The 26,780-nt window shown below is 37.6% G+C and overlaps 1 protein-coding gene across 1 annotated transcript in view; it reads left to right on the forward strand.

Moving 5' to 3' along the window:
* The window catches only part of CFAP47 (cilia and flagella associated protein 47), a 502,125-nt gene that overhangs the window by 170,887 nt on the left and 304,458 nt on the right, over positions 1-26,780 (forward strand). The window contains exons 28-31 of the mRNA XM_054720946.1: positions 907-1,007; positions 6,688-6,810; positions 7,969-8,197; positions 23,909-24,130. Of these exons, the coding sequence (XP_054576921.1) occupies positions 907-1,007; positions 6,688-6,810; positions 7,969-8,197; positions 23,909-24,130 (675 nt within the window). The remainder of the gene's footprint in view (positions 1-906; positions 1,008-6,687; positions 6,811-7,968; positions 8,198-23,908; positions 24,131-26,780) is intronic.

The raw sequence follows: 26,780 nt of genomic DNA on the forward strand, positions 1-26,780 counted from the left end.
CAATGTAACAGTGCTATAGGTATTAAATATAGTGCTTCCATGGAAAATCAGTTGTACAAGACAGTTGTTACATAAGTTAGGCCCAATATACCCTGAGTGTTTTGTGACTGGTAAAAATAATAAGGCACTTTCACAATGCTTTCATAAAATAGAGTGCAGGTTATAGAAGTTAATAGTACTCTCCAGTGGTTTAATAACTTTTGCAGAATTGTTTCAGTTATCAGACACAGTTAAAGTAGGACAAACACAAAACAAAAATTCATCTAAAAAAGTTAAACAGTTTGAGAACTATTTGGTGACATTGTAGTTGAAATAATCCTTGACCATTCTAAATGTTGGCAATTTTACGAAGAGAAACCTTAGAGAAGAAACACTGTGTTTAGATATTTGAAGAAATGTAATGGGAATTAGTTGGTAGATTTTGTTTCTTGTTGTTCGGAAACAGAATGTCTCCAGCTACAGCTCTCCAGATAGAAAATGGGTCGTCTCCGAGTCATGAGTGTCACCCTGGTAGTGTCTCCCTACTAGTGTCATCAGAGACTAGACACCATTTATCAGGAATTATCAGGGATGTTACAGAAGAAGAAGTTATATAAATGAACTCTTAGGCTCCTTCAACTCTTAACATTTCTTGAATCTCATTATGAACCTGAACAGTTACAGGCTGTGTTGAAGAACACACTAGACAGTGAACTTTACCTTCTCTGTTAGAAGCTTTAAAAAAATTGTTTTAAACCATTAAAATAGATATGGTAGGTGGTTAAGAAAAGCAAAGTAGGTGGAAAGAAAAATGATAACTGATTCATGTCTTGACTCTTAAAGGCATCCAGGATATTTAAAGTATTTTAGTGTATTTACTGCATCTGAACATTTTATTTTATTGAAACACAATATTTTCATTTTTAGGTTTTCACTTCCAGTTATTGCAACAGCAGAAAACTGCATTCTTACTACTTACCCATATTTGGCATTTCATATTGATGAAGAAAACATTACTGTAAGGAATGGTAAGTTGCATGTGACTCTTTTCTCTCTATCACTGTATTTGTTCTTGTTATCCAAGGCTAACATCTAGAAGTAAAATGACTTTAAATATTAACAGATATTATCCTGGCTGTTGTGGCTTAGTTGGTTGGGCTTCATCCCATACCAAAAGGTCACCAGTTTGATTCCCAGTCAGGGCATATGCCCCGGTTGCAGGTTAGGTCCCTGGTTGGGATCTGTAGGGGAGGCAAATGAGCAATGTTTCTCACATCGATGTTTACCTCTTTCTTTCTCCCTTTCCCTCCCTCTCTCTCAGAAATATTAATAAAAGCATATTTTAAAAAAGAAAAAAAATGAAAATTAACAGATGTTTAATAAACTCCTACTATTACCAAGAGCCATGTTTAGTATTGAGAGTTGAATATGGCAGTCTCTCTCTCTTTCTCTTATCCTCACTTGAGGATATTTTTCCATTGATTTTTAAAAAAATATTTTTTATTGATTTCAGAGAAGGGAGAGGGAGAAAGAGATAGAAACATCAATGATGAGAGAGAATCATTGATCGACTGCCTCCTGCATGCCCCCCACTATGGATCGAGCCCACAATCTGGGCATGTGCCCTTGACCAGAATCAAACCCGGGACCTTTCAGTCAACAGGCCAGCACTGTATCCACTGAGCCAAACCATCTAGGGCTCCATTGATTTTTAGAGAGAATGGAAGGGAGAGGGAAAGACAGAGAGAAATATCGATGTGAGAGAAACACATTGACTGATTGCCTTCTGCATGAGCCCTGACCATGGCCCAGGCTGAGGAGGAGCCTGCAACCTAGTTATGTGCCCTCGACCGGAATGAAACCAGAGACCCTCTGGTCCACAGGCCAGTGCTCTATCCACTGAGCCAAGGGCTGTTAGTGACTTGTAATTCCAAAAGTTGACAATTTAGTGAGGGGTACATAAATAAATTAATATAAACAGGATGGAATTAAGAGCTGAGTGTATGAGTGAATTGAAATATTAGGAATGTGAGGGAGGTGCAGAGGTTAATGCAGATGTTGGGGGTCTAGGGTGACTTTATAGAAGAGTTGATGTTTGTGTAGAGCTTCACAAATAATGATCTTGAACAGGAAGATTGAGGCAAAGGACTATATAGCAAAAGCATAGGGGTGTGATAGGAGACATAAGGTAGGCACTAGTAGGGGCAGAGCCACACCATTACGCCGTTTCTTCTGTTATAGTGGGAACCATCTGTGGTTTTGAGTATCAGTGATTAGGAAAGGGAACAATTGTTGGGATGCAAGATGAATCAGACTGAGAAGGAGAGTGGTTAGTAGACTCACTGGGAGTTACTGCAGGGGAAATGTTGAGAAAATATAAAAACAATTGGAAGAGAAACTGCTGAGCTGGGAGAGATGTGAAATACAAGGCACAGAAGAGAATGATGGATGGAGTAAATCTAAGGGGATGAGAAAGGATGGAGAATGGGAAAAATTCCTTCTGTATAATAGATTGTCAAGGCCTTAAGTTTCAGTAATGAGTTGGAGGTCTTTTCTGTATTTTTAACAAATTTTCTTATATTCTCCACTTGCTTTTTCAAATGTTTACCATTCCTATGAAACAATACTGTTCTTCATCAGTCACAGGAAATGACCTTTTCTCTGACTTTACAGAAGAAATAGAGACAATCAGGCAGGAACACTCTGAACTTCTAAATGCCATGCATGCATCAGAACCCATTATCTCTTTGTCACAAAGCTCAGAGGCAAGACTCTCTCCTGACTTAGGCCATTGATGATCTTGCTTAATCAACTAACCTGGCTTACTCTTGCACTTAGACTTCTGCCTCCCTCTTAGCTGCATTGGGCGAGTGTGCAGGATGACAACTGGGAGGAAAGGAGATGATATTCTCTCAGGGAACTGGCTCATTCCCAAAGGGGAAGGGTGAATTCAGGCCACACATGCTTGATTTAGTCTTTCCAATCAGATGAACCACTCAAATTCTCAGGGCGAGGGAGAAAAAAATAGCAAAGGAAAGTAGGCTTTTAGAGTACCTCAGCTCCCTTTAACAGAAAGGAAATGTCTGAGGTGAAGAAGAAAGTGTTCTTCCGTTACACTGCTGTACTTTCACTACTCAGCAGCAGTTGTTGACTGTTTTCTCTCTCTGCCTAGTTCTGATGTTACTTTTTTATATTTTTCTAATATACTGGGTAGAGATTTTAGATAACACACCATAGAAGGAGCAATGGATAAAATCATAGACCTGGGTGGAAATTCTATTTTGTGAGCTAACCTACCATTTTGCCATATTTTTTTCAGTATTTTTATTGACTTTAGGAGAGAGAGGAAGGGAGAGGGAGAAAGAGAGAGAAACATTGATGTGAGAGCAAAACATTGGCTGTCTCCTGTACAATCCCATATCAGGGATCAAGCCTGCAACCCAGGCATGTGCCCTGACCTGGAATAGAACCATCAACCTCTTGGTGCATGGAACAATGCCCAACCAACTGAGCCACACTGGCCAGGGTTTGCCATATGAATTTATCTTTAATTCTCAGATCTTCAAATATCTCTATTGAACAAATGTGTATGGTGAGGGAGAAGCAGTGTACTAAAAGTATGTGCTTATTTCAAAATGCTTTTCTGAGGACTCATAGACAATAAATACCTGAAAATATTATTATTATTTCATTATTATTGCTATTATAACTTGTTATTTTATTACTCTTTTATATTTTTAATAATATCCTTCCCAAAATAATGAGGAATTATTATACAAAATATTGCTATATCTTTAAAAGAAAAAAAAGAATAATATCTTTGTGTTTGTAGGATGATTGAGTATGAAGTATATTGGTTAAAATACTGCATTTATTAGGGTAATTATTATTCTAGAAAGACATCATGATTCTTAAATCTTCTAATGTATCTTTATAAATATATGGTGTCACAAAAATGTATATACACTTTGAATAATTATAAAGGCAATGTTTGTTAAAATACATTTCATTTTCGAAATGTAATAGAATCTGCAGACATTGTTTATATACATTTTTGGGGATATTCTATATTTATAATAATAATTTATAATATATATTTAGTGCTTTCCAGGCATATGGTGCTTTGCTAAGTGCCTTATATTTATTTCATTTAGTCCTTTCAACAACTCTGAGTTCAATACTCTTATTAATCTCACTTTACAGATTAGGAAAATGACTCATAAAAGGTTGAGCAACTTGCCTCAGGGAATACTAGCCAAATTTGTGAGACCTCAAAGGTTTCACATTTAGTAGCTGCAGTGCTCTAGAGTACATTATGTTCAGTAAAGATGAAATCTTAAAACATATTAATTATATCCAAAAGTAAAGCAGTATGATTTACTTGTTAGAGCTAATATGCTAAATAAAAACTATTATATGAATCACCAACATAATTTGAAGGGTACAGATGTGGGTTTGTACCCAAGTAGGAACTTTTATAAGTGAGTTGATAAGTAGAAAAGACACTGTCTAATGCAAACACGATGATTCATTCTATTCTTAAATTCCCTCAGACTCACTTCTGTGGTTTACAGTGGTGTAGCATTTTGGAGCTAAGCACACTTACTGGATAAAGGTTCTCCGGCAAATTCTAAACTGTCTTTGTACTGAAAGAGTGAAAGAAACATAGTTTATGCTAGCATATTTGTATGTGTTATTCCTCATAAAATAATTCTCAAAACAGATTCATGAGCTCAGAACCTTTGGTTTTATTTTATGAATAAAAACATATGTTGCAGAGAACTTGTATAATATACTCATGGTTTAACAGCTCAGGAGTTATAGTGTCAAGCTTTCAAATTAGATATTTGTAACTGTACAGGCCATCCTTTTCTGATAGAATTATATTATGAATATACTAGAAGCCCGGTGCACAAAATTCGTGCACGGCGGGGGGTTGTCCCTCAGCCCAGCCTGCATCCTCTCTAATCTGGGACTCCTGGAGGGATGTCCGACTGCCAGTTTAGGCCCTATACCTGGGATAGGGCCTAAACTGGCAGTCGGACATCCCTCTCACAATCCAGGACTGCTGGCTCCCAACTGCTTGCCTGCCTGCCTTCCTGATTGCCCCTAATCACTTCTGCCTGCCAGCCTGATCACCCTCTAACCACTCCGCTGCCAGCCTGGTTGATGCTTAACTGCTCCCCTGCCAGCCTGTTTGCCCCCAACTTCCCTCCTCTGCCAGCCTGGTCACCCCTAACTGCCCTCTCCTGCAGGGTTGATCACCTCCAACTGCCCTCCCTTGCAGGCCTGGTCCCTCTCAACTGCCCTCCCTTGCAGGCCGGGTGCCTCCCAACTGCCCTCCCCTGCTGGCCATCTTGTAGTGGCCATCTTGTGTCCACATGGGGGAAGGATCTTTGACCACATGGGGGCAACTATATTGTGTGTTGCAGTGATGATCAATCTGTATATTACTCTTTTATTAGGTAAGATAGAGGCCTGATGCACGGGTGGGGGCCAGCTGGTTTACCCTGAAGGGTGTCCCAGATCAGGGGGTTCCCTTGGGGCGTGGGGCGGCCTGAACCAGGGGTCTGTGGTGGTTTGCAGGCTGGCCACGCCCCCTGGCAACCCAAGCAGAGGCCCTGGTATCTGGGATTTATTTTCCTTCTGCAATTGAAACTTTGTAGTCTTAAGCCCGGCCAGGGTGTACAGAAAGCTTTGCTTCCCCTGTTGCCGCCGGCAACCCTGGCCTGCTCTCTCAAGCTCCATTCTGCCGCCATTTGTTTGAATTTGTTTACCTTCTATAATTGAACCTTTGTAGCTTGAGTGGAGGCTTAGGCCTGCAATGGCTATGGAAAGCTTGGCTTGCTCTGTTACCTGGGAAACCTCGCTCTCTGTGGCTGTAGCCATCTTGGTTTGGGTTAATTTGCATACTCGCCCTGATTGGCTGGTGGGCGTGGCTTATGTAGCGGAGTGATGGTTAATTTGCATATTACCATTTTATTAGAGAGGATGTATATCTATAGACATATATACACACATGTGAATGGATAGACAGACAGAGAGTTAGGTAGATACATACATACATATATACATACATAATCTATCATAGGTCACATCTACTGCTTTTTTCTTGGTCAAAATTGCCTTTGATTGGGTTCAGATTACTGTGATGGCAAACTCTATTGTATATACAGCAACTCTATCTGGAATAGATCTTGAAGGCTGTGCAAATGGTGTCAGCTCGTAAGAGAGCAGTGATTTCATTTCAGAAAAAAACTGGGAAAAGATTACATTTGTTAGTGACACACTTTTTTTATATTTGTTTTTGAGCACCATATATAACAATTTCAAAAATTTTGGTGTAAAAACACTTAAATGTTTAACATATCCTAGTTTATGCTAAAATTGAGCATTGTTTATTCTCCAGAATCTTTGATATACTATAATAATTTCCTTATCAAGCAAAGTTTATTTGATTCAGACAACCATATCACCTTTAATGTTATTTTTTCTTATTTGACATCTTATATCTTTTATGTATAATGGGCATTTAACCTTATTTATTTTATTTTGTACTGTGGATATATAATACATATACATATATACATATTTTATGTATTGTATATATGAACTTATGATATTTAGGTCCAGTAATTTGAAATTAAATTCAATAATGAATTTACAAATGCTTGTTTGGCTTACTGTGATGCAATGTGTTATTTGCAGAAAAGGATCCCAGCCCTGTGAAGACTAAAAAACATGTTTCGCTTCCCTCTGAAAAAGATGGATTATCTTCTCCTGCTCCATCTAAATGTGAGGATGCTGAGTCTGCAAATAGATTCTTTATCGGTATGTGGCAAATACATCGTGTACCACTCAGAGCCATTCTGTAACATTATCTCTTTAATAGTGTTTGATTTAAAGCTTTGGTTTTTATCAGGTAATAAGAAATACAAGAAGAAAATCATGAATTTGTCATTAGTTTTACTAGTAAGTGGGTCATCTGCCTTGGGAGCTCTCTCCAATGATCTCAAGAAGTGATTCTCTAATGCTTTTGCTTCACAGTACACTTAGTATCTCAGTAATTTTCCCATAGGCCAAAAGATGTGCTAGTAAGTTCCATTTATTAAGTGGTTTGGTCCAAAAACCGCTGAGTAGTAGTATATGTGATAGTGAACAAATGTTGAGATGCTAAATATCCTACAAAGCCCCTGTGAATTTGCTATGGAATCCCAGGTACCCTCTGTCCACAGTTTGAGAACTGTTGAAATAGGGGTTTGTCTGCTAATTACCTAGCTGGGATTTAATGTTGCCTATCTTGGAAAGAGGTGCGCTCAGAAAAATATGCCAATTTGCAATTAACTATTTAAATATTCCTGTCTCTGAAAATAGGTAGTATTGAAAATTTTTTGTTTTATTTAATGAACCAAACCAAATGAATTATTGTGGGGTTTTTGAATGAGTTGTGCTTGTGCCCTTACATAGGCATATATTTTTTAAAAGTATGATCATACCATTTTATATTATTGAAAATTTCTCAAGAATTAACTCAAAATGTTTTGGTTTATTCACGTGGGCTTCTCTTGGATAGAAAGTCACTTTGAATCTGAAGCCGGTATTTTGTTTCTGTAAGTTTTTCAGCTAAGGTTTAATTATTTCTAACAAATAAATCTAATAATTGTTAAAATATTTCACATATATAATTGAAAATGAAAGGTTCCATTTTGGGGAGTGTTTTCCCATACAATTATAGAAAGAAAAAAATTAATGTTTTTTATTGTAATTCATCTATTTTTAAAGTATTTCTGTTGGAAATTAAAAATAAACTATTTTCCTTTTTTATTTTAAGATAGCAGTAAGTTGGATCAGACTTTCTTTGATTGCATAGAATAATTTGTAGAATGAGATCTATTTGTCTATCTAAAAATTGCAATAACTAACAGAATATTTTACTCTATGGCCAAATAACCCTTTTTGCCAAAAAAAAAAAAAAAATGTGAATTTTAGGAATTGAAGCAACACCTGGAAAAGTGAACTTGGCCAAAAGTGAAAAGCCAAAGAAGAAAGGTGATAAATCGATGGGAAAGGAGGAGGAAAACAAGAAATTTTGTCCTGATCCAGGAACAAAGGCATATGACTTCATTCAAAAGGTTGTAAATGCAGCTGAGACCTGGTTCAGCCTCTTCGGCTGGCCTGAAGGACCACATTCTCTTTCTGTTCCAGAGAGTATAAGAAGGTGACAGTTGCATTATTCTCTAAATCCTTTGCTTTTTATCATATAATAAAATATAATCTATTAATTGGGGTAGTTTTAAGTGAAATACATTATTAAATAATTTATTCTTAACTGATAAATTATGAGGAGACTATTAAGGAAAGTTAAAAAAATGCAAATATAAATTCTTTAGTAGATACATACACTGAGTGGCCAGATTATTATGATCTCTGAACACAAAATAATCTGGGCACTCAGTGTATATCCTATATAATAAAAGGATAATATGCAAATTGTCCCCTCGACCAGGAGTTCGACCAGCAGGCAGGTCAGCCAACTGCCCATGTCCCCTCTCCCTGACCAGGCTGGCCAGACCCCATCCATGCATGAATTCATGCACCGGGCCTCAAATAAATAAATAAATATATAAATAATATATATATATATATATATATATATAGAGAGAGAGAGAGAGAGAGAGAGAGAGAGAGAGAGAGAGAGGCCAGATTATTATGCATTCAGAGATCATAATAATCTGGCCACTCAGTGTACATTTCTATTCCTTCTAAATATCCAATGATTTTAGGCAGCAGTGAAAATCTCTGAAGCACAGTTCCCTCATTTGTCAAACAAAGGGGAAACTATGGGTAGGAAAAGCGCTTTTAAACTTGAAAAAAATGGAAACTCCACATTCCTCTACAAATGACCTATCAGCCCTAGATCTAGACTATAGTCAGATAAACAGTGGTATAGTAAACAGGAAGTGTCAATTTCTACGACACTATCTCCTCTTTGACAATACATTTACCTCACTCTTCATGTGTGTTTTTTTTTTATTACTGAGCATGTCTAAATTAGTTAAACTGCATCAGTTACATTAAGTCACTTAATGCTGTTGTTAATTTACATAGGAAGTCAGGTACCTCCCTTGTTATTATGTTGCTGGTCTAGTGGTTCTCAAGCTCTTGTACCTCCCTTCTCAGAACTGGTGTAACTTGCTGGCCTCATGGGGCCAAATACTAATATCTAGCTAGAAGATCTATATTAAACTTTTTGCATCTGGATTTAGGAGTGAGCTAGGTTACATTGGGTCTATAGTTTTCTTTCAATTTAATTTTTTCAGTTTTTTTTAATTAATAGGACAATATAAGCTACATAGAATAATTTCACTAATATTTCATATTTGTTTATGGTGAGAGAAAATGAATGCAGCAGATAACCTGAAAATTTGCCAGCCTGATCATAAAATTATCTGATTCCAGGGAATTTTTAAGAGAAGCTATTCTGTTATAACTTTTCAGTATTTTGCTTTGGTGTTTGTTCTACTGAAAATGTTATCTATTTTGAGTAAATCTTTTTTAAAATATGGTTTTATTAATTTGAGAGAGAGAGGAAGGCAGAGGGACTAAGAGATCGAAAAGTCAATGATGAGAGGGAATCATTGATGGGCATTGAGCCTAGTAATCTGGGTAACCCAGGTATGTGCCCTGACCAGGAATCGAACAGTGACCTCCTGCTTCATAGGTTGATGTTCAATCACTGAGCAATACTGGCCAGGCTATCTCTCATCCTTGCTGTCTTCTCAGCTGACCTAATTCTTGGGCATATATCACAACTTGGTGCAGGCGGTGTCAGGAAATAGAGATTGCATTGTCCTATTTAAAGAACAGAGAGCTCGGTCAGCGTGGCTCTGTGGTTGAGTGTTGACTTATGAACCAGTAGGTCATGGTTCCATTTCTGGTCAGGGCATATGGCCATGTTGAGTGCTGATCCCCAGTAGGGGCATGCAGGAGGCAGCTGATCAATGATTCTCTCCCATCATGGATATTTCTATCTCTCTCTCCCTCTCCCTTCCTCTCTGAAATCAATAAAAATATATTTAAAAAAGAACAACAGATAAATACATGGGAACAATAGATCTCTGGACTTTATCTTAAAAATGAGAATTTCTACTCATGAGGCCAATGTGCAAGATGTGCCTTTCTAAGTATTAATTGAAAGACAAATATTGAGAAAATGTATGTGGTCTTTGTATAAATATGTGTGATAAATGTTTGAACCTCTTCCTTAATATCGCCTACATCATCCGGAGTTATTCAGTGGTTTTGATAAGACTGATGTCATATTTTTTAGTATTGTATTCATTCTCCAAGAATTATTTTAGGGTTTGTATTTCTTTGTTAATCTCTTATTCTGTAGTTCACTGGAATAAAATCTGAGCATGGGAATATTTTATATCATTTAATACTAGAAGCCCGGTGCATGGATTTGTGCACTGGTGGGGTCCTCAGCCTGGCCTGTGCCCTCTCACAATCCAGGACCCCTTGGGGGATGTCAGATTGCTGGCTTAGGCCCGATGCAGGGATCAGGCCGAAACTGGCAGTCTGACATCCCCCAAAGGATGTAGTAGTACATGAAGCTGCAGGTGGCTGGGGAGGAGCCTGAGCCCAGGCCGGCGCTCACGCTCATCCTGGCCCCTCCCACTCATCCTGACCCTGCTGCACCTGCTGCCACCTCTGCTAGGTAGTGCTGCTGTGGAGGCGGGAGAGGCTCACGCCAATGCAGCTGCGCTCACCAGTGTCTGATGCTGGTTGGTCAGCTGAGCGGCGTTCCAGCTGTGGGAGCGCACTGACCACAAGGGGATAGCTCCTGCATTGAGTGTCTGCCCCCTGATGGTCAGTACGTGTCATTGCGACTGGTCAAATGGTCGACCGGTTGCTTAGGGTTTTATATACTAGTATATAAAAGAGGCCCAGTGCATGAATTTGTGCACCAGTGGGGTCCCTCAGCCTGGCCTTCGGGATCAGGTCGAAATCTACTCTCTGACATCCCCTGAGGGGTACTGGATTGCGAGAGAGTGCAGGCAAGGTTGAGGGGTCCCACTGATGCACGATCAGGGCTGGGGAGGGACACAGGAGGTTGGCCAGCTGGGGAGGGACTGTGGGAGGGCTTCAGGGCATGTCCAGCCCATCTTGCTCAGTCCTGATCAGCTGGACCCCAGCAACAAGGTCACCTACTGGTTGGAGCGTCTGCCCCCTAGTGGTCAGTGCACGTCATAGCAGCTGCTTGACCAGTCGACTGTCTGCCCCCTGGTGGTCAGTGCATATCATAGCGAGCTGTTGAGCAACTTAGCATATCATTAGCATATTAAGCTTTGATTGGTTGAACGGATGACTAGATGACTGGATACTTAGTATATTAGGCTTTTATTATGTAGGATAGGTACTTGGCATTCAGTAGGCCCTTTCACTTAGAAAACATATTGTTTAACTGTTCTTTTCTGTTATTTCTCTATTTTATGTTCCTAAATCTCCTTTTAGAATGATCGTGGACCTGCATGACTGATTCTTTATATTACTCAATTACACTGATTGGCCAGATTATTATGATCTCTGAACATATAATAATCTGGCCACTCAGTGTATATCCTATATAATAAAAAGCTAATATGCACATTGTCCCCTCGACCAAGAGTTCGACCAGCAGGCAGGCCGGCCAACCGCCCATGTCCCCTCCCGCTGGCCAGGCTGGCTGGACCCCACCCATGCATGAATTCATGCACCAGGGCTTATTCATGGTGCATGAATTATATATATATATATATATTGAGTGGCCAGATTATTATGTGTTCAGAGATCATAATATTCTGGCCACTCAGTGTATATTTTCTTTTTTTTTAATATATTTTATTGATTTTTTTTTTTTTACAGAGAGGAAGGGAGAGGGATAGAGAGTTAGAAACATCGATGAGAGAGAAATATCGATCAGCCGCCTCCTGCACACCCCCTACTGAGGATGTGCCTGCAACCAAGGTACATGCCCTTGACTGGAATCGAACCTGGAACCCTTCAGTCCCCAGGCTGATGGTCTATCCACTGAGCCAAACCGGTCAGGGCTCAATTATATTTTCTGTTTTTCATCTTTTTCTGTCTTTTACTTCCTTATACTTGTAGATCTCCTTCACGTCCTCTTTCAGTCTTCCATAAAAATTTTGATTTGTTTTCTAAGAATTCAGTATTATTCTTTATTTCTTTCTTCCTTTCTTTTCTCCACCCTCCCTCTCTTTCTTCTTTCCTGTTTTCTGTCTTTTTATTTCATAATACCCTATTTTTTGTGTTATGGATGCATGCCTTCTCAAATATCTCTCCCATATATAGTATTTCTATTAATTATCATTATTACCATACTATAGGTCACCTTCTCCCTCTGTATAAGCAGCTGACTCTAAACTTGATGCCTCTCTTATGTTCCTTTAGGAAAATGGCTTCCTTTCCCCCTGTGGTTTACTGCTATACCATCCATCATTTTGACTTATTCTTCAATACAATTCCACCCATTATCTCTCTTACAGATATTCTTAGTTTCTGGTATAGTAATGATACTTTCCCCAATTTCATTATTGTAGCAGGTTTATTCCCTTTTTCCAATCTTTCTGACATTTCAGGTATATTTTGAGAGGGAAAAAAGGTAAGCACATATGCTTAGTTTATATTATCCTAAACAGGAATTTGCCTTTTCTTATAATTTTCTGCAGTTTTACTCTTCATTTATCTTCCTATAGTTCCGACTTAGTGACTCATCATTTCTGTTATTTATTTCATTATTGCTGCCTAATAATCCATGCCCTTCTGAACTTGTTTTGCAATATCTCTCTTACCTTATTTCTTTAAAAATAATTTTATGATGATTTTTTTATTTTTTTATTGTTTAAAGTATTACATATAGTAGTACATATATCTCCTTTTTGTCCCCCATTGACGTTTCTCCAGCCTCCCCTAAACCCTGTCGCATGACCTCACCCCCCCCCCCCCCAGTGTCTTGTGTCCATTAGTGTGCTTATATGCATGCATACAAGTCCTTTGGTTGATCTATTTCCACCCCTCCCCAACACTCCCCAGCCTTCCTGCTGTAATTTGACAGTCTGTTCAGCACTTTACTGCCTCTGTATCTATCTTTTTATTCATCAGATTATAATGTTCTTTATTTTCCATAAATGAATGCAACCATGTGGTATTTTTCTTTCATCCCTGGCTTATTTCACTTAACATAATGCTCTCCAGGTCCATCCATGCTGCTGCAAATGGTAAGAATTCCTTCTTTTTTATAGCAGCGTAGTATTCCATTGTTTTGATGTACCATAGTTTTCTAATCCACTCATCTGCTGATGGGCACTTAGGCTGTTTCCAAATCTTAGCTATGGTGAATTGTGCTGCTATGAACATAGGGGTGCATATATCCTTTCTGATTGGTGTTTCTAGTTTCTTGGAATATATTCCTAGAAGTGGGATTACTGGGTCAAATGGGAGTTCCAGTTTTAGTTTTTTTAAGGAAACTCCATACTGTTCTCCACAGTGGCTGCACCAGTCTGCATTCCCACCAGCAGTGCATGAGGGTTCCTTTTCTCCGCATCCTTGCCAGCACTTGTCGTTTGTTGATTTGTTGATGATTGCCATTCTGACAGGTGTGAGATGGTACCACATTGTCGTTTTGATTTGCATCTCTCAGATAATTAGTGACTTTGAGCATGTTTTCATATGTCTCTTGGCCTTCCTTCTGTCTTCTTTCAAAAAGATTCTATTTAGGTCCATTGCCCATCCATTTTTTTATTGGATCATTTATCTTCCTTTTATTAAGTTGTATAAGTTCCCTGTAGCTGTTGGAAATTAAAACTTTATCAGTGATAACATTTGCAAATATGTTCTCCCATACAGTGGGCTTTCTTGTCATTTTGTTGATGGTTTCTTTTGCTGTGAAAAGGGTCTTTATTTTGATGTAGTCCCATTTGTTTATTTTCTCTTTAGTTTCCATTGACCTAGGAGTGGTATCAGTGAAGAAATTGCTTTGGCATATGTCTGAGATTTCTCTGCCTGTGAATTCCTCTAATATTTTTATGGTTTTCTGTCTTATGTTTAAGTCCTTTATCCATTTTGAGTTTATTTTTGTGTATGGTGAAAGTTGGTGATCTAGTTTAATTTTTGCATGTATCTGTCCAATTTTTCCAACACCATTTATTGAAGAGACTGTCTTGACTCCATTGTATGTTCAGGCCTCCTTTGTCAAATATTAATTGAGCATAGTGGTTTGTGTCCATATCTGGGTTCTCTATTCTATTCCATTGGTCTATATAACTGTTTTTTTTTTTTTTTGCCAGTACCAGGCTGTTTTGAGAACAGTGGCTTTGTAATACAGTTTGAAATCTGGTACTGAGATACCACCTACTTTGTTTTTTCTCCGGATTTCTGTGGCTATTCAGGGTCTTTTTTATTCCAGATGAATTTTTGGAGAGTTATTTGTAGGTCTGTGAAATATGCCATTGGTATTTTAATGGGGAGTGCATTGAATCTATAGAATTCTTTGGGTAGTATGGACATTCTAATGATGTTGATTCTACCAATCCATGAACATGGTATGTTCTTCCATCTGTTTGTCTTCATCTATCTCTTTTTTTCAGTGTCCTGTAGTTTTCCACGTATAGGTCTTTTACCTCCTTAGTTTATTCCTAGGTATCTTAATTGTTTTTGGTGCGATGGTAAATGGGATTGCTTTTTTAGTTTCTCTTTCTGTAAGTTCACTATTGGTATATAGAAATGGCTTAGATTTCTTGGCGTTAATTTTGTATCCTGCTACATTGCCGAATTCATTTATTAAGTCTAATCGTTTTTTGATGGAGACTTTTGGGTTTTTTATGTACTGTATCATATCATCTGCAAATAAGGACAGCTTTACTTCTTTTTTTCCAATTTGGATGCCTTTTATTTCTTCTTCTTGTCTAATCGCAATGGCTAGTACTTCCAGTACTATGTGGAACAGAAGTGGTGAGAGTGGGCATCCCTATCTTGTTCCTGTTCTTAGGGGAAATGGTTTTAGTTTTTGCCCATTGAGTATGATGTTGGCTGTGGTTTTATCATATATGGCTTTTATTATGTTCAGGTATGATCCTTGTATTCCCACCTTGCTGAGAGTTTTTATCAAAAAAGGGTATTGGGTTTTGTCAAATGCTTTTTCTGTGTCAATTGATATGACTATGTGATTTTTATATCTCAATTTTTTTATGTGATGTATCACGTTTATTGATTTGCAGATATGGTACCATCCTTGCATCCCTGGGATAAATCCTACTTGGTCATGGTGTATGATCTTTCTGATGTACTGCTGGATCCGATTTGCTAAAATTTTGTTGAGGATTTTGGCATCTATGTTCATGAGGTATATTGGCCTATAATTCTCTTTCATTGTGTTGTCTTTATCTCGTTTTGGTATTAGGGTGATGCTGGCTTCATAGAATGAGCTTGGAAGTGTTCCTTCCTCTTGAATTTTTTGGAATAGTCTTCAGAGGATACATTTTAGTTCTTCCTTGAATCTTTGATAAAACTCCCCTGTGAAGCCATCTGGCCCCAGGCTTTTGTTTACTGGAAACTGTTTGATGACTGCTTCAATTTCTTCCATAGTTATTGGCCTATTGAGGTGTTTAGATTCTTCCTGATTGAGTATTAGAGGGTTGTTTTTTTCTAGGAATATGTCCATTTCCTCCAGGTTGTCCAGTTTGTGGGAATAGAATTGTACATAGTATTTTTTCACAATCCTTTGTATTTCAGTGGGGTCTGTTGTTATTTCTCCTCTTTCATTTCTGATTTTGTTTATTTGGGTCCTCTCTCTTTGCTTCTTGGTGAGTCTGGCTAGAGGTTCATCAATATTGTTTGTCCTTTCAAAGAACCAGGTCTTGGTCTTGTTGATCTTTTGTATTGTCTTTTTGGTTTCTGTCGTTCTCCACTCTGATTTTATTATTTCCTTCCTTCTGCTTACACTGGGCTTTTCTTGTTGCTCTCTTTCTATCACTTTGATTTGTAGGGCTAGGTAATTTATTACCATTGTTTCTTGTTTTGCAGTACACTTGTAGAGCTATGAACTTCCCTCTCAATACTGCTTTAGCTGTGTCCCATAGACGTTGGATTATTGTGTTTTCATTGTCGTTTGTTGCCATGATGTTTTTTATTTCTTCTTTGATCTCTCTGGTAACCCAGTCATTGTTTAATAGCATGCTATTTAGTCTCCATATGTTTGATATGTTTGGATTGTTTTTATTGTAGTTGATTTCCATTTTTATGCCTCTGTGATTTGAGAAGATGCTTTATATGAGTTCTATCTTCTTGAATTTGAAGAGACTCTGTCTGTGACCCAATATATGGTCTATCTTTGAAAATGACCCATGTGCACTTGAGAAGAATGTATATTCTGTGGCTTTGGGGTGAAATGTTCTGGAGATGTCAATTAATTCCATCTGGTCTAGTGAGTCATTTAGAATTGATGTTTCTGTGCTGATTTTTTGTTTAGAGGATTTGTCCAATGGTGATAGTGGGATATTAAAGTCTCTATCTATGACTGTATTGCTTTCAGTCTCTCCCTTGATATCTTACAGGAGTTTTTTTATGTGTTTGGGTGCTCCTGTATTGGGTGCATATATGTTTACCAGAGTTATTTCTTCGAGTTGGATTGCTCCCTTTAGTATTATGAAGTGGCCTTCCTTATCTCTTGTTAAGTCCTTCACTTTGAGATCTGATTTGTCAGATATAAGTATTGCTACCCCAGTTTTTTTTCATTTCCATTCGTCTGGATAACCTTTTTCCATCCCTTCACCCTCAGTCTCTGTGCGTTTTTTTTATCTGAGGTGGGTTTCTTGTAGACAGCAGATATATGGGTCATGTTTTCTTATCCAATCTGTTACCCTATGTCTTTTCATTGGGGCATTTAATCCATTTACATTTAAAGTTATCATTGATAGGTACTTGTTTGTCGCCATTCTTATTCTTTACTCCTGTGTTCCTTCTTTGCTTCCTATTTCTGGGTTGTTGTTTTTTTGTTTGTTTTTTGTTTTTTGTTTTTTACAGCAGACCCTTTAGCATTTCTTGCATTGCTGGTTTGGTGGTAATAAACTCCCTTAGTCCTTTTTTGTCTTTGAAGCTCCTGATTTCACCTTCAATTTTGATTGATAGCCTTGCTGGGTACAATATTCTTGGGTTCAGATCCTTCCTTTGCATGACTTTGTATATTTCATTCCATTCCCTTCTGGCCTGATGAGTTTCTGTTGAGAAATCAGTTGCTAGTCTGATGGGGGTTCTTTTGTAGGTAACTTTCTGTCTCTCTGTGGCTGCTTTAAGATTCTTACTTTGTCGTTGGTGTTTGCCAATTTAATTATAATATGCCCTGGCGTTGGTCATTTTGGGTTCATTTTACTTGGGACCCTGTGAGCTTCTTGGATTTGTGTGGGTTTTTTCTTCCCTATATCAGGGAAGTTTTCTGTCATTATTTCTTCAAGCAAGTTTTCTATTCCTTGCTAAGTTTCCTTTCCTTCCGGCACCCCTATTATGCAGATGTTGTTTTGTTTGGTGTTGTCCCAAAGTTCCCTTAGGCTCTCCTCCTGCTTTTTAATTTTTTTTTTCTAGAAGCTGCTCTACTTGGGTATTTTTTTCTACCTTGTCTTCTAGCTCACTGATGCGGTCTTCTGCTTCTTGTAGTCTACTCTTGATGCTTTCTATTGAGTTCTTTCCAGCAGCGATGTCATTTTTCATTTCTTCTTGGTTCTTCTTCATTCCCTCGTGGTTCTTACACATAGTGTCGAATTTGTCTTCCATTCTTTTCATCCACCTCATGACCATTTCTCTGAATTCTTTCTCTGACAGGTTGCTGGCCTCCATTTCATTTACTTCCTTTTCTTATGATGCCTGCTTGTCTTTCATATGCGGGCTGTTTCTTTGTCTCCCCATGATCTCTCTTCTCCGGATGTCTGTTATGTAGTTCTCTCTCTCCTGTGTTGATTTAAAGGCACAAAATACAATACAACAAGGTACAACACACAAGGCACTGAACACAAATGTATTCACGATATTAGTAACCCCAAATAAAGGTGACCACCAGAGAAAGGCAAATTAGAGGAAAGGAGAGAAAGAAGAAGAGAAAAAAGAAGAAAAAAAGGATTGCAAAAATGAAATAGGGAAAAGAAAAACAAAGTAAGAGAGAAAAGAGAGAGAATAAGAAAGAAGAGGGAAAAATCTATATATATATGGGGAGAAAACTCGAATAGAACAGCAAGTAATCCCAACAAATGCCAGCAACAAGTACCTGGAGGTAAATATAAACTACAAAAAACAACTAATATCAAGCAAGGCGAGGGAAAACAGAAGCAAAAAACAAACAGAAAACAAACAAACAAATAGAAAAAGCAAAACAATATCACAAAGAAGCATAAAAAATCAATATAATCAACAATCAAGCTAACAACAACAAAAGGACAGAAAGAAAAAATTGTGGATAGTGAAGAAAGAGAAGAGAGATGTGTGTATGGACTTGGAGGAAGGGATTGGATATTAGATATATAAGTAGGGTGAAATTTTAACAGGGGGTAAAAAGAAGGACTAGGGAAAATCGAAAGCAAGAATAGGGTAAGAGAAATAGGACAACAAAAGAGGAAAAGTGAGGCAGAGAGTGATGGCATAAAGACAAAGTTGAGATAGAGTAAAATGATGCTAAAGGAAAGATGAAAATAGAATGCAGAACACTAATTCCAAAGTAAAATAAAGAGAAAATAAAATGACACTTTTTAAAAAAAAAAGGTAAAATAGTAGTAGTAATAATACTGATTGAAAATAAAAATGTAGTAATTAAAAAGGTAAAATCAAGTGAGTAAAAAAGATAAAAAAATTAGTTTCTTTAGTAAAAGGATGGAAAATATAAAAATGTGCAGTAGTGAAGGTCATTCACTTCTTCTACTGTTCTGTTTGGCACGCCTGTTTCCTCATCAGGACAGTTTTGAAATTCCCTGTGTTCTGCTGCTCCTCAGTGTTGTAAGCCAGTCCTGATTTTTAAGCAGGCTGTACATCCTTATTTCTTCTATTCCTTTATTTGTTTTTACACAGGAGTCAATTTGTGATTCAACCCCTGGGTGGTATTGTTTCTGGGTTGACCTCTGGGTCTATAGGTCCTCTCTAGCTAGTGTTTAGATTTGATTACCCTGTGGCACTTAATACCGGTTTGGTAGAGTGGGTTTCCCCAGAGCTGGTTCTCTGATGGTTATTCCCCGCTCTGATCTCCAGGTTCCAGAAAAACAACTTTCCCCTGCAGTCTCTTAGAGTGACCCCAATTGGGTGACCCTATGTATTGGGCTTAGTAATCAGAAGCAAGGATTTAAAGAGGAAAAAAAAAAAAGAGCCAGAGTAAGTGTGCAAACTCCGGGGCTGCACGCAAGTCTGTGCAGTCTTTTTTCCCCTTGGGTCTAAGCAGCCGGGACATTTTAAAAATTTTTAGGCTGTCCTTTTGCGCCCAGATCAAAATGGGTTGATTTTTAGAGTTCCCTTCTGTTAGCAGCTCTGTGGACCCCCTTCCACATTCACGGATCATGCCAGCCCCAACAGCCATGGATTTTCCTAGGCACAGACTTCCCCAGGTTCTCCAGCTCCCTCAGTGCCCGCGTTTCTCTCTCCTGCCGGGACCTGAGACCTCATCTTATCCCAGGTGAAATCTGACCTTTCCGTGGTGGAGTGTAGAGTTCCTCTGAATCCACTTCCTTACGCCACTCAGGGACCAATGTTCTTGGGTTTGCAGCTGTTTGGTGGGTGCCATAGTTGTAGATTCCCTGGACTTTTCAGGCGTCCGATAACATCCACTTTCCCCTTCAAGATGGTGCGTTCTCCGTCCGATCTGGTCGCTCTGGGAGGGAACCCAGCAGCAGTGGGGGCTGCCTAGTCAAGGGAGCCCCGTCCGACAGTCCCCCACAGTCTCCTGGAGTATAACTGTCCCTCAAAGCACCAACAAACACTCCCCGTGCGACCCTCAGCTGTTCTTTCTATCTGCTCTGGGACAAGGCTCGAGACACGTCAGTCTATTCTGCTGCCATTTTGTCTCCCCCAGTCATGATGATATTTTATTAACAGTAATGATTAATATATTTTGGACTTTTACTATGAAATAAAAGTCCAGAAATTATTATATGTGCTTTGTGAGTAATAATTCATTTACTCTTTACCCTATGATGTAGGTAATATTGTTATCTCCATTACACTGATGAGAATCTGAGGCATAGAGAGAATAAGTAATTTTCCCAAGGTCACTCAGTTGATAAACAGCAGAGCCATGATTTGAACATTTCATCCCAGAAGCTCTCATTTTGTATAATTATATAGAATCTTACCATAAATTAAGTTACTCAGTAGAATGTTCTACCATATATAATGAGAGCATATAAAAATAAGGAAAATATTTTCTCTATGCCTCCATTTCTTCATTTGTGAAAAGGAGATAATACCTACTTTATAGTGTTGCTGTGATGTTTTTAAAGTGGTAATGCCTTTAAATTGTATTAGAACAGAACTTAGGACCTAGTAAATATTCAGTAAATTTTAGTTATTCTTATTAAATTGAATTGGAATTATGTTAATAGTGCTACACATTTCTGATTTTATTAATCATATGCACCAACTCTTCCATTTAGCAGTGGAAGGTAAATTTAAAACCCATCATTTCTAAGCACTTACCCAAATGTTATTGATAATACTTCTCCTTCCTAGCAGGAATTCCCCCCATCTTGATATAAGAAATTTTGACACTTAAACAGATATATACATGCACTTCTCTTTTCAACTTTAAGCTCTTAGCAAGATCATTGATAAATTTAATAATATAAACATAAAGTATCGCCACCATTTCTGGGTAGGCTGCCTAGACATACTGCCAACCATGTCTGAGAAAGTAACAAACAAAAACTTTAGTTTGAAACAAAGTGTTAAAATGAAAGTGGTTATAATAACTGATTAGAGTTGAGTTCATTGAGTTATTTTCACTTCTCCACACTATTGTAAGAATAATGAAACATTTGATAATCCTTATTTTCAAAATAATTTCCTTTCTTAACCATTTTACTACTTGCTGTTGATTGTGGTAAGTAGTGGACAGTTCCTTCACCTGGACATAAGTACACTGAGCTTTTTCCTTGAACATATTTTCAATCTCCTAAGTATGGAGACTCTCAAAATTTAAAAGAAGAACTTAAACTCATTTAATAACTTAATACTTTAAAAAGGTGAGAAGGAATATGGTTAAAACTTATCAAGTTTTAAATTCATACAAAGTATGTAGTAGATAGTTAAAAAGACAAATTTTTACATCATAATTTGTGCTCCCAATGGACATACATGTTGTCTTTTCTTCTAACAAACCGTTGGACATTACTTTTAATTAGTTAATTTCAGTATTCATATGCTAGAGGAACTTTGAAAACCCAAGGTGTTCCATCATGACTTTTTAAATCATGAAATAAAACACATATTGAAAAAGGTTCAAGACCAAGTGCAACCCCTTAATATGCACCTAGAGCAAACCCCTGTGCAGGCATGACTTTACCAGCACCTGTGATGCCTCTTGTGGCCATCATAACACTACCAAATTTCTACACCTGATATGTAACTATTGACCTAACTTTCATGCTAATCATTTCCTTGCCTTTTGTTTTATTTTGTTTTGCCACCCAAGCATACATCTATAAACTCCAGAGTTTAAAGTTTGTTTGAATTTTGATAATTTTATTTCCATGTAACATACAGGCAGAATCATAAATACGTGAATACATGTATAGCCACCACTTAGACCAAACACTAGAAATTTGCTAGCATCGCCAAATCCCCCTCCCTCCTTTGCCCCTTCTACCTTCCAAAAAGGCAACCTTTAATTGTCAATTTTGTAAAATTTTCAGCAATATCCTTTCAAATTATGTGACCATCCCATTCTTTTGGGTTCCTCTCCTTCTTTATTAACTCTTTTGTATTTTTCATCTTTTTGTCCCTCTATATTGCAGTATGGATACTTTCCTATGGCCTATATCCAGTGCATTAATTCTCTTTTCATTTGATTTAGTCTGCTGTTAAGCTCATTCATTGCTCTCTTAATTTTACTTATGGGATTTGTTCATTTCTAAATTTTCTGTTTGGTCAATTTTTATATAATTTATAGTTCGGTGATAAAATTCTCAATCTTAAACATGATACATACAGTTGGTTTAAAATCTGTTTCTTACAAATATAATATCTGGGCCTGTTTATTGTTTACTGTTTATGCTATATCTGTTTATATTGTTTACTGTATCTTTCCATTTGGATTCATCTTGTTGCTTTGTCTCTTTCTTATTTAATTGTTGTATGGTTGTATTTTAATTCTGTTTAGACCATTTATATTTTCATAATTTTTGGTAGAAATATTGTAAGGCCTATGCTGGTGTTAATTTTCTCCATGAAATATTTGTTTTCTTTATTGGTAACTTCAGGATATACTGGCTTTTACATACATTATTTATAATGAAGCTGAGGAAATAAAGGTCTGGTAACTTCCGTAAAGTCACAGAGTAAGAGGCAGAGCCAGGGTCTGAGTAATGGTAGTCAAACCCTAACCTAAATCAATGTTGTTTGTCCTGTAATCCTATATAATAAAAGCCTAATATGCTAAGTGTCCAGTCATCCAGTTGTCCAGTCGTCCATTCAACCAATCAAAGAGTAATATACTAATGATATGCTAAGACTGCTTAATCGCTCACTATGACATGCACTGACCACCAGGGGGCAGACAGTCGACCGGTCGACCTGTAGTTATGACTTGCACTTGACCACCAGGGGGAAGATGCTCCAACTGGTAGGTTAGCTTTGCTGCTGTGGTAGGGCCGATCAGGACTGAGTGAGATGGGCTCTGGACACGCCCTGGAGCCCTCCCGCGGTACCTTCCCCGCCCCGGTTGTGCACCGGTTGAGTCCCTCAACCTGGCCTGCGCCCTCTCGCAATCCGGGTCCCCTTGGGGGATGTTGGAGAGCTGATTTTGGCCCAATCCCGCAGGCCAGGCCGAGGGACCCAACTGGTGCACGAATTCATGCACCACTCCTCTAGTATGTGATATAAGTCTACAACCTAGCAAACTGGTGAACTGCCTTTCAAAATGGCCCCTTGGGCACATTATATTTGTCAGTCTAAGGTAATGATACATTTGCGACTGAATACTATCAAACAAATAGTATAGTATTAGATATTTGATAAACTGTAGTCAGCAAAACTGGTTGGAATTTTTTAATCCACTTGAAAATTAGCATATATCACATCTTGGTGCAGGAGGTGTCAGGAAATAGAGATTGCATTGTCCTATTTAAAGAACAGAGAAATACATGGGAACAATAGATCTCTGGACTTTATCTTAAAAATGAGAATTTCTAACTCGTGAGCCAGTGTGCAAGATGTGCTTCTCTACGTATTAAAATACAAATATTGAGAAAATGTATGTAAATTGGTCTTTGTGTAGACATGTATGATGAATATTTGAAATATATCTCAGAAACCACTATAGGCTTTATTATCTTTAATTTATAGCATACAAAATTGAGTTCGGTGAATTACATGGCTAGTAGGTGATGGGTCCAGGATTGAATCCCTATACTGTTTAGCCAAGGCACGTATATTTTCTAATCACAATCTAATCTTTTAGACTAGACAATTGCAACATTAGATAATGATATATGTTTTAAAAAGATCCTGGAAAGCTTTGGGGTTATTAAAAATCCAATTTTTACTAACAATGGTATCTGAATAAATGAGTTTTGTCATTTCTTTTTTATTTGATTTGGAATAGAATTTTATATAGTCATTGGGCACATTTTTTCCATAACATAACGTTTTGATATTTAAATACATTTTTAAAATTGTTTTCCCATAGGGATGTGAGTAAGATGCAAGCCTTTGGATCAATCTCATTAGATCAAAAACATGCCAAAGCGAATAACTTTCTAAGATACACTAAAACCATTTATGATGTGATACGCCACTTGAGTGGAAAAATGCCTAATGGGGTTAATTCTAGTCAGTCTTTACCTGTGGATTACATTGAAAAGCTCATTCAACTTCATTTGCAACATTCTTCACTTCTTGACTTTCTCAGGTAAGAGCAGATATGTGCTAATTTAAAAATGTAATTATGCCCTGACATGTTTTTCTCAGTGGTTAGAGCATTGGTCCTCCTACCGAAGGGTCGTGGGTTTGATTCTCGGTCAAGGGCACATACCTGAGGTTTGATCCCAGGTGGTTGGCACTAGTGCTGGAGGCAACTGATCGCTGTGTCTCTCTCACATAGATCTCTCTCTCTCTCTCTCTCTCTCTCTCTCTCTCTCTCTCTCTTTCTCACTTTCTGTCTCTCTCCCTCCCTCTTTCTTCGTTACTCCCTTCATCCCTCCCTCCCTCTCCTCCTCTTCTCCTCCCTTCCACTCTCTCTAAAAATCAATGGAAAAAATATCCTCAGGTGAAGATTAGCAAATAAACAAAAATGTGATTATGGCTTAGATAGATAGATAAGTAAGTAGATGGGTACGTAGATAGCTAGATAGATTTTGATATTATTTTTTTTTTAGAAAATATTGACTAAGTTTCCACAATATACAGAACCCTGTAATATATACCTTGGAAAAATGATAGCAAATAAGCATTTCATGACTTACTGAATTTATAATCTAGTGCAATAATTTTCAAACTTAGGGTGCATCCAAATCATTGGAATGGCATGGTAAATATGTTGCTGGCCCTTATCAACAGAGTTATAATGCTAATTTGCATTTATAACAAGATTCAAGTGATACTGGTACTTGTGGTCCATGACCTCATTTTGAGAATTCTCATTTAAGTCAACTATAAAAGCCATTGGACAAAAAATGGGTGTAACCAATAATTTATTCTTCTGATTACTCTTAGTATAATCTCAAGTTACGGGCACTGTGAACTTTTAGTCTGCATAGTTAAAATCTTTTAATATTAAGTTAATGGACAGGTGAAATTTTCCATAAATTGTTAATAGAAAACATAGGAAAAATATTTGTCATCAGAATGTCTGTGTTTCTCTGCAAATATTAAATGGCAAGTGTCCAAGAAATAGAAAAATCAGTGCTCATTAAAAGTATAAGGGGAGTGTTGGTGAGTATCTAGCACTTCTTTTGCCTACATTTGCAGTACCAATGTTCACTGGAACTCCCCACATTCATAGGTAGTGTTATTACTTCCTCTTCCATGCTCCTGTATCACTAAAACAATATTTTTACTTGCAATTTTTTATGCATTGGGGTTAATATATTTTCAGATATATTACTATGTTTTTATATTTGGCATATTTGTGTATGGAATCTAACCCATAGTTGGCCAGAGATATTTATTTACCTTAGTAGGAATGGGGATGGAGATAAGAAGAGGAAAATTATAGCAGAAATGCAAATGAAAGATTTGGTGTTCAGTTTTTTAAATTTCTAGATCAGACTTTTTCAGTTCCTAGCAATACTATGGTCTTAAAAATTAGAAATGGTACTAAACAAAATAGTTTTTCTTTCTTAGATTCTCACTATCATGGTAATAACCAAAACTAGCTTGAGTTTCTTGTCACTTGGAAGAGATCTAGAAGTATGTAAGTCATTGAAGATGACTGAGGGAAGACCTTGGCAGCCTATTATAGGGATTTCTGGGTTGGCAAATAAAGAGGAAGAAGGATGGCTGGCTCTGAAGCCACAATATGAATGACATATGTATGACGACTGGAGAGTGGCTAAGTCAGTTAGAAGGGACCTCTTGGTCCTTGAAGGAGCTAAGAAGGGAGATACAGGTTCCCCAACTCAGGCCTCAGCAGCAGATACCCACATGGCAACTGGGCTTCACGTAGAGAGGGGACATTGCCAAAGAGACTGAGCATTCAGAAAAGTAGTCATAGACCTTTATGTACAGATACAAGAAAGAGTCTCTCTACCTGTTCCATGTAAGCCCAAATCCATGATCCATGTTCTGAGACGCCTTCTAGAATTTGGAGGTTACTCCTTTATAAAATAATATCAAATTAAAAATACAAAAATTAGATACATGGCTTTAGAAGTGACCCATGAAAGTGAGGAAACCTGAAGTTAAAGCTTTGTTTCCTTGGCAATAAATCTACCTCTTCCCAGATGCTATCTGGCAGTGGATAGAGGAGGTCTGAAATTTTCATTGTTTATCGCAAAGAACGGAATTATCATAAAGAGACTGTTCAGGTGAGAAGAGACTAAGGTATGTGAAGATTCAAGTCTGCATTTTCTATTACTCTATACCCAATCTGGGTGGGATAATGAGAAATATTCTATCATTTAAGGAAAATAGCACACCGCTGACTCATTCATGATTCTGTATACCCCACTAGTTTGTGAGCATGTGAGCATATGAGGGCAGGAGCCACATCTCATTCTTTTGGCATCTCTTAACACCCAGGGTCATTGACAGCACTGAATGGGTTCAGTGGTCATTCAATATTTATTAACATTTTCTTTCACAGAGCTTTGCTTTTTGAGCTCCTGTACTAAAAGGAATAAAGCTTTGAAATTGAGTCTCAGACAGTCAAATAAGGAAGACAAAAAATTGTGAAATATAAAACTAGAGGGTAAAGGAAAAAAAAGTAAAGCATTTGCATTCTAGGAGGGACTATATAACCCATGAGAATCAAGTTGGCGAAAATTAGGGTGGGTACTATGAATGTTATACATTGAACTTTATTTATAATACTAAACTATGATCTCTTAAAAATGACTTTA

This window comes from Eptesicus fuscus, chromosome 1 (genome assembly GCF_027574615.1).
Source record: "Eptesicus fuscus isolate TK198812 chromosome 1, DD_ASM_mEF_20220401, whole genome shotgun sequence".
NCBI classification, from domain to species: domain Eukaryota; kingdom Metazoa; phylum Chordata; class Mammalia; order Chiroptera; family Vespertilionidae; genus Eptesicus; species Eptesicus fuscus.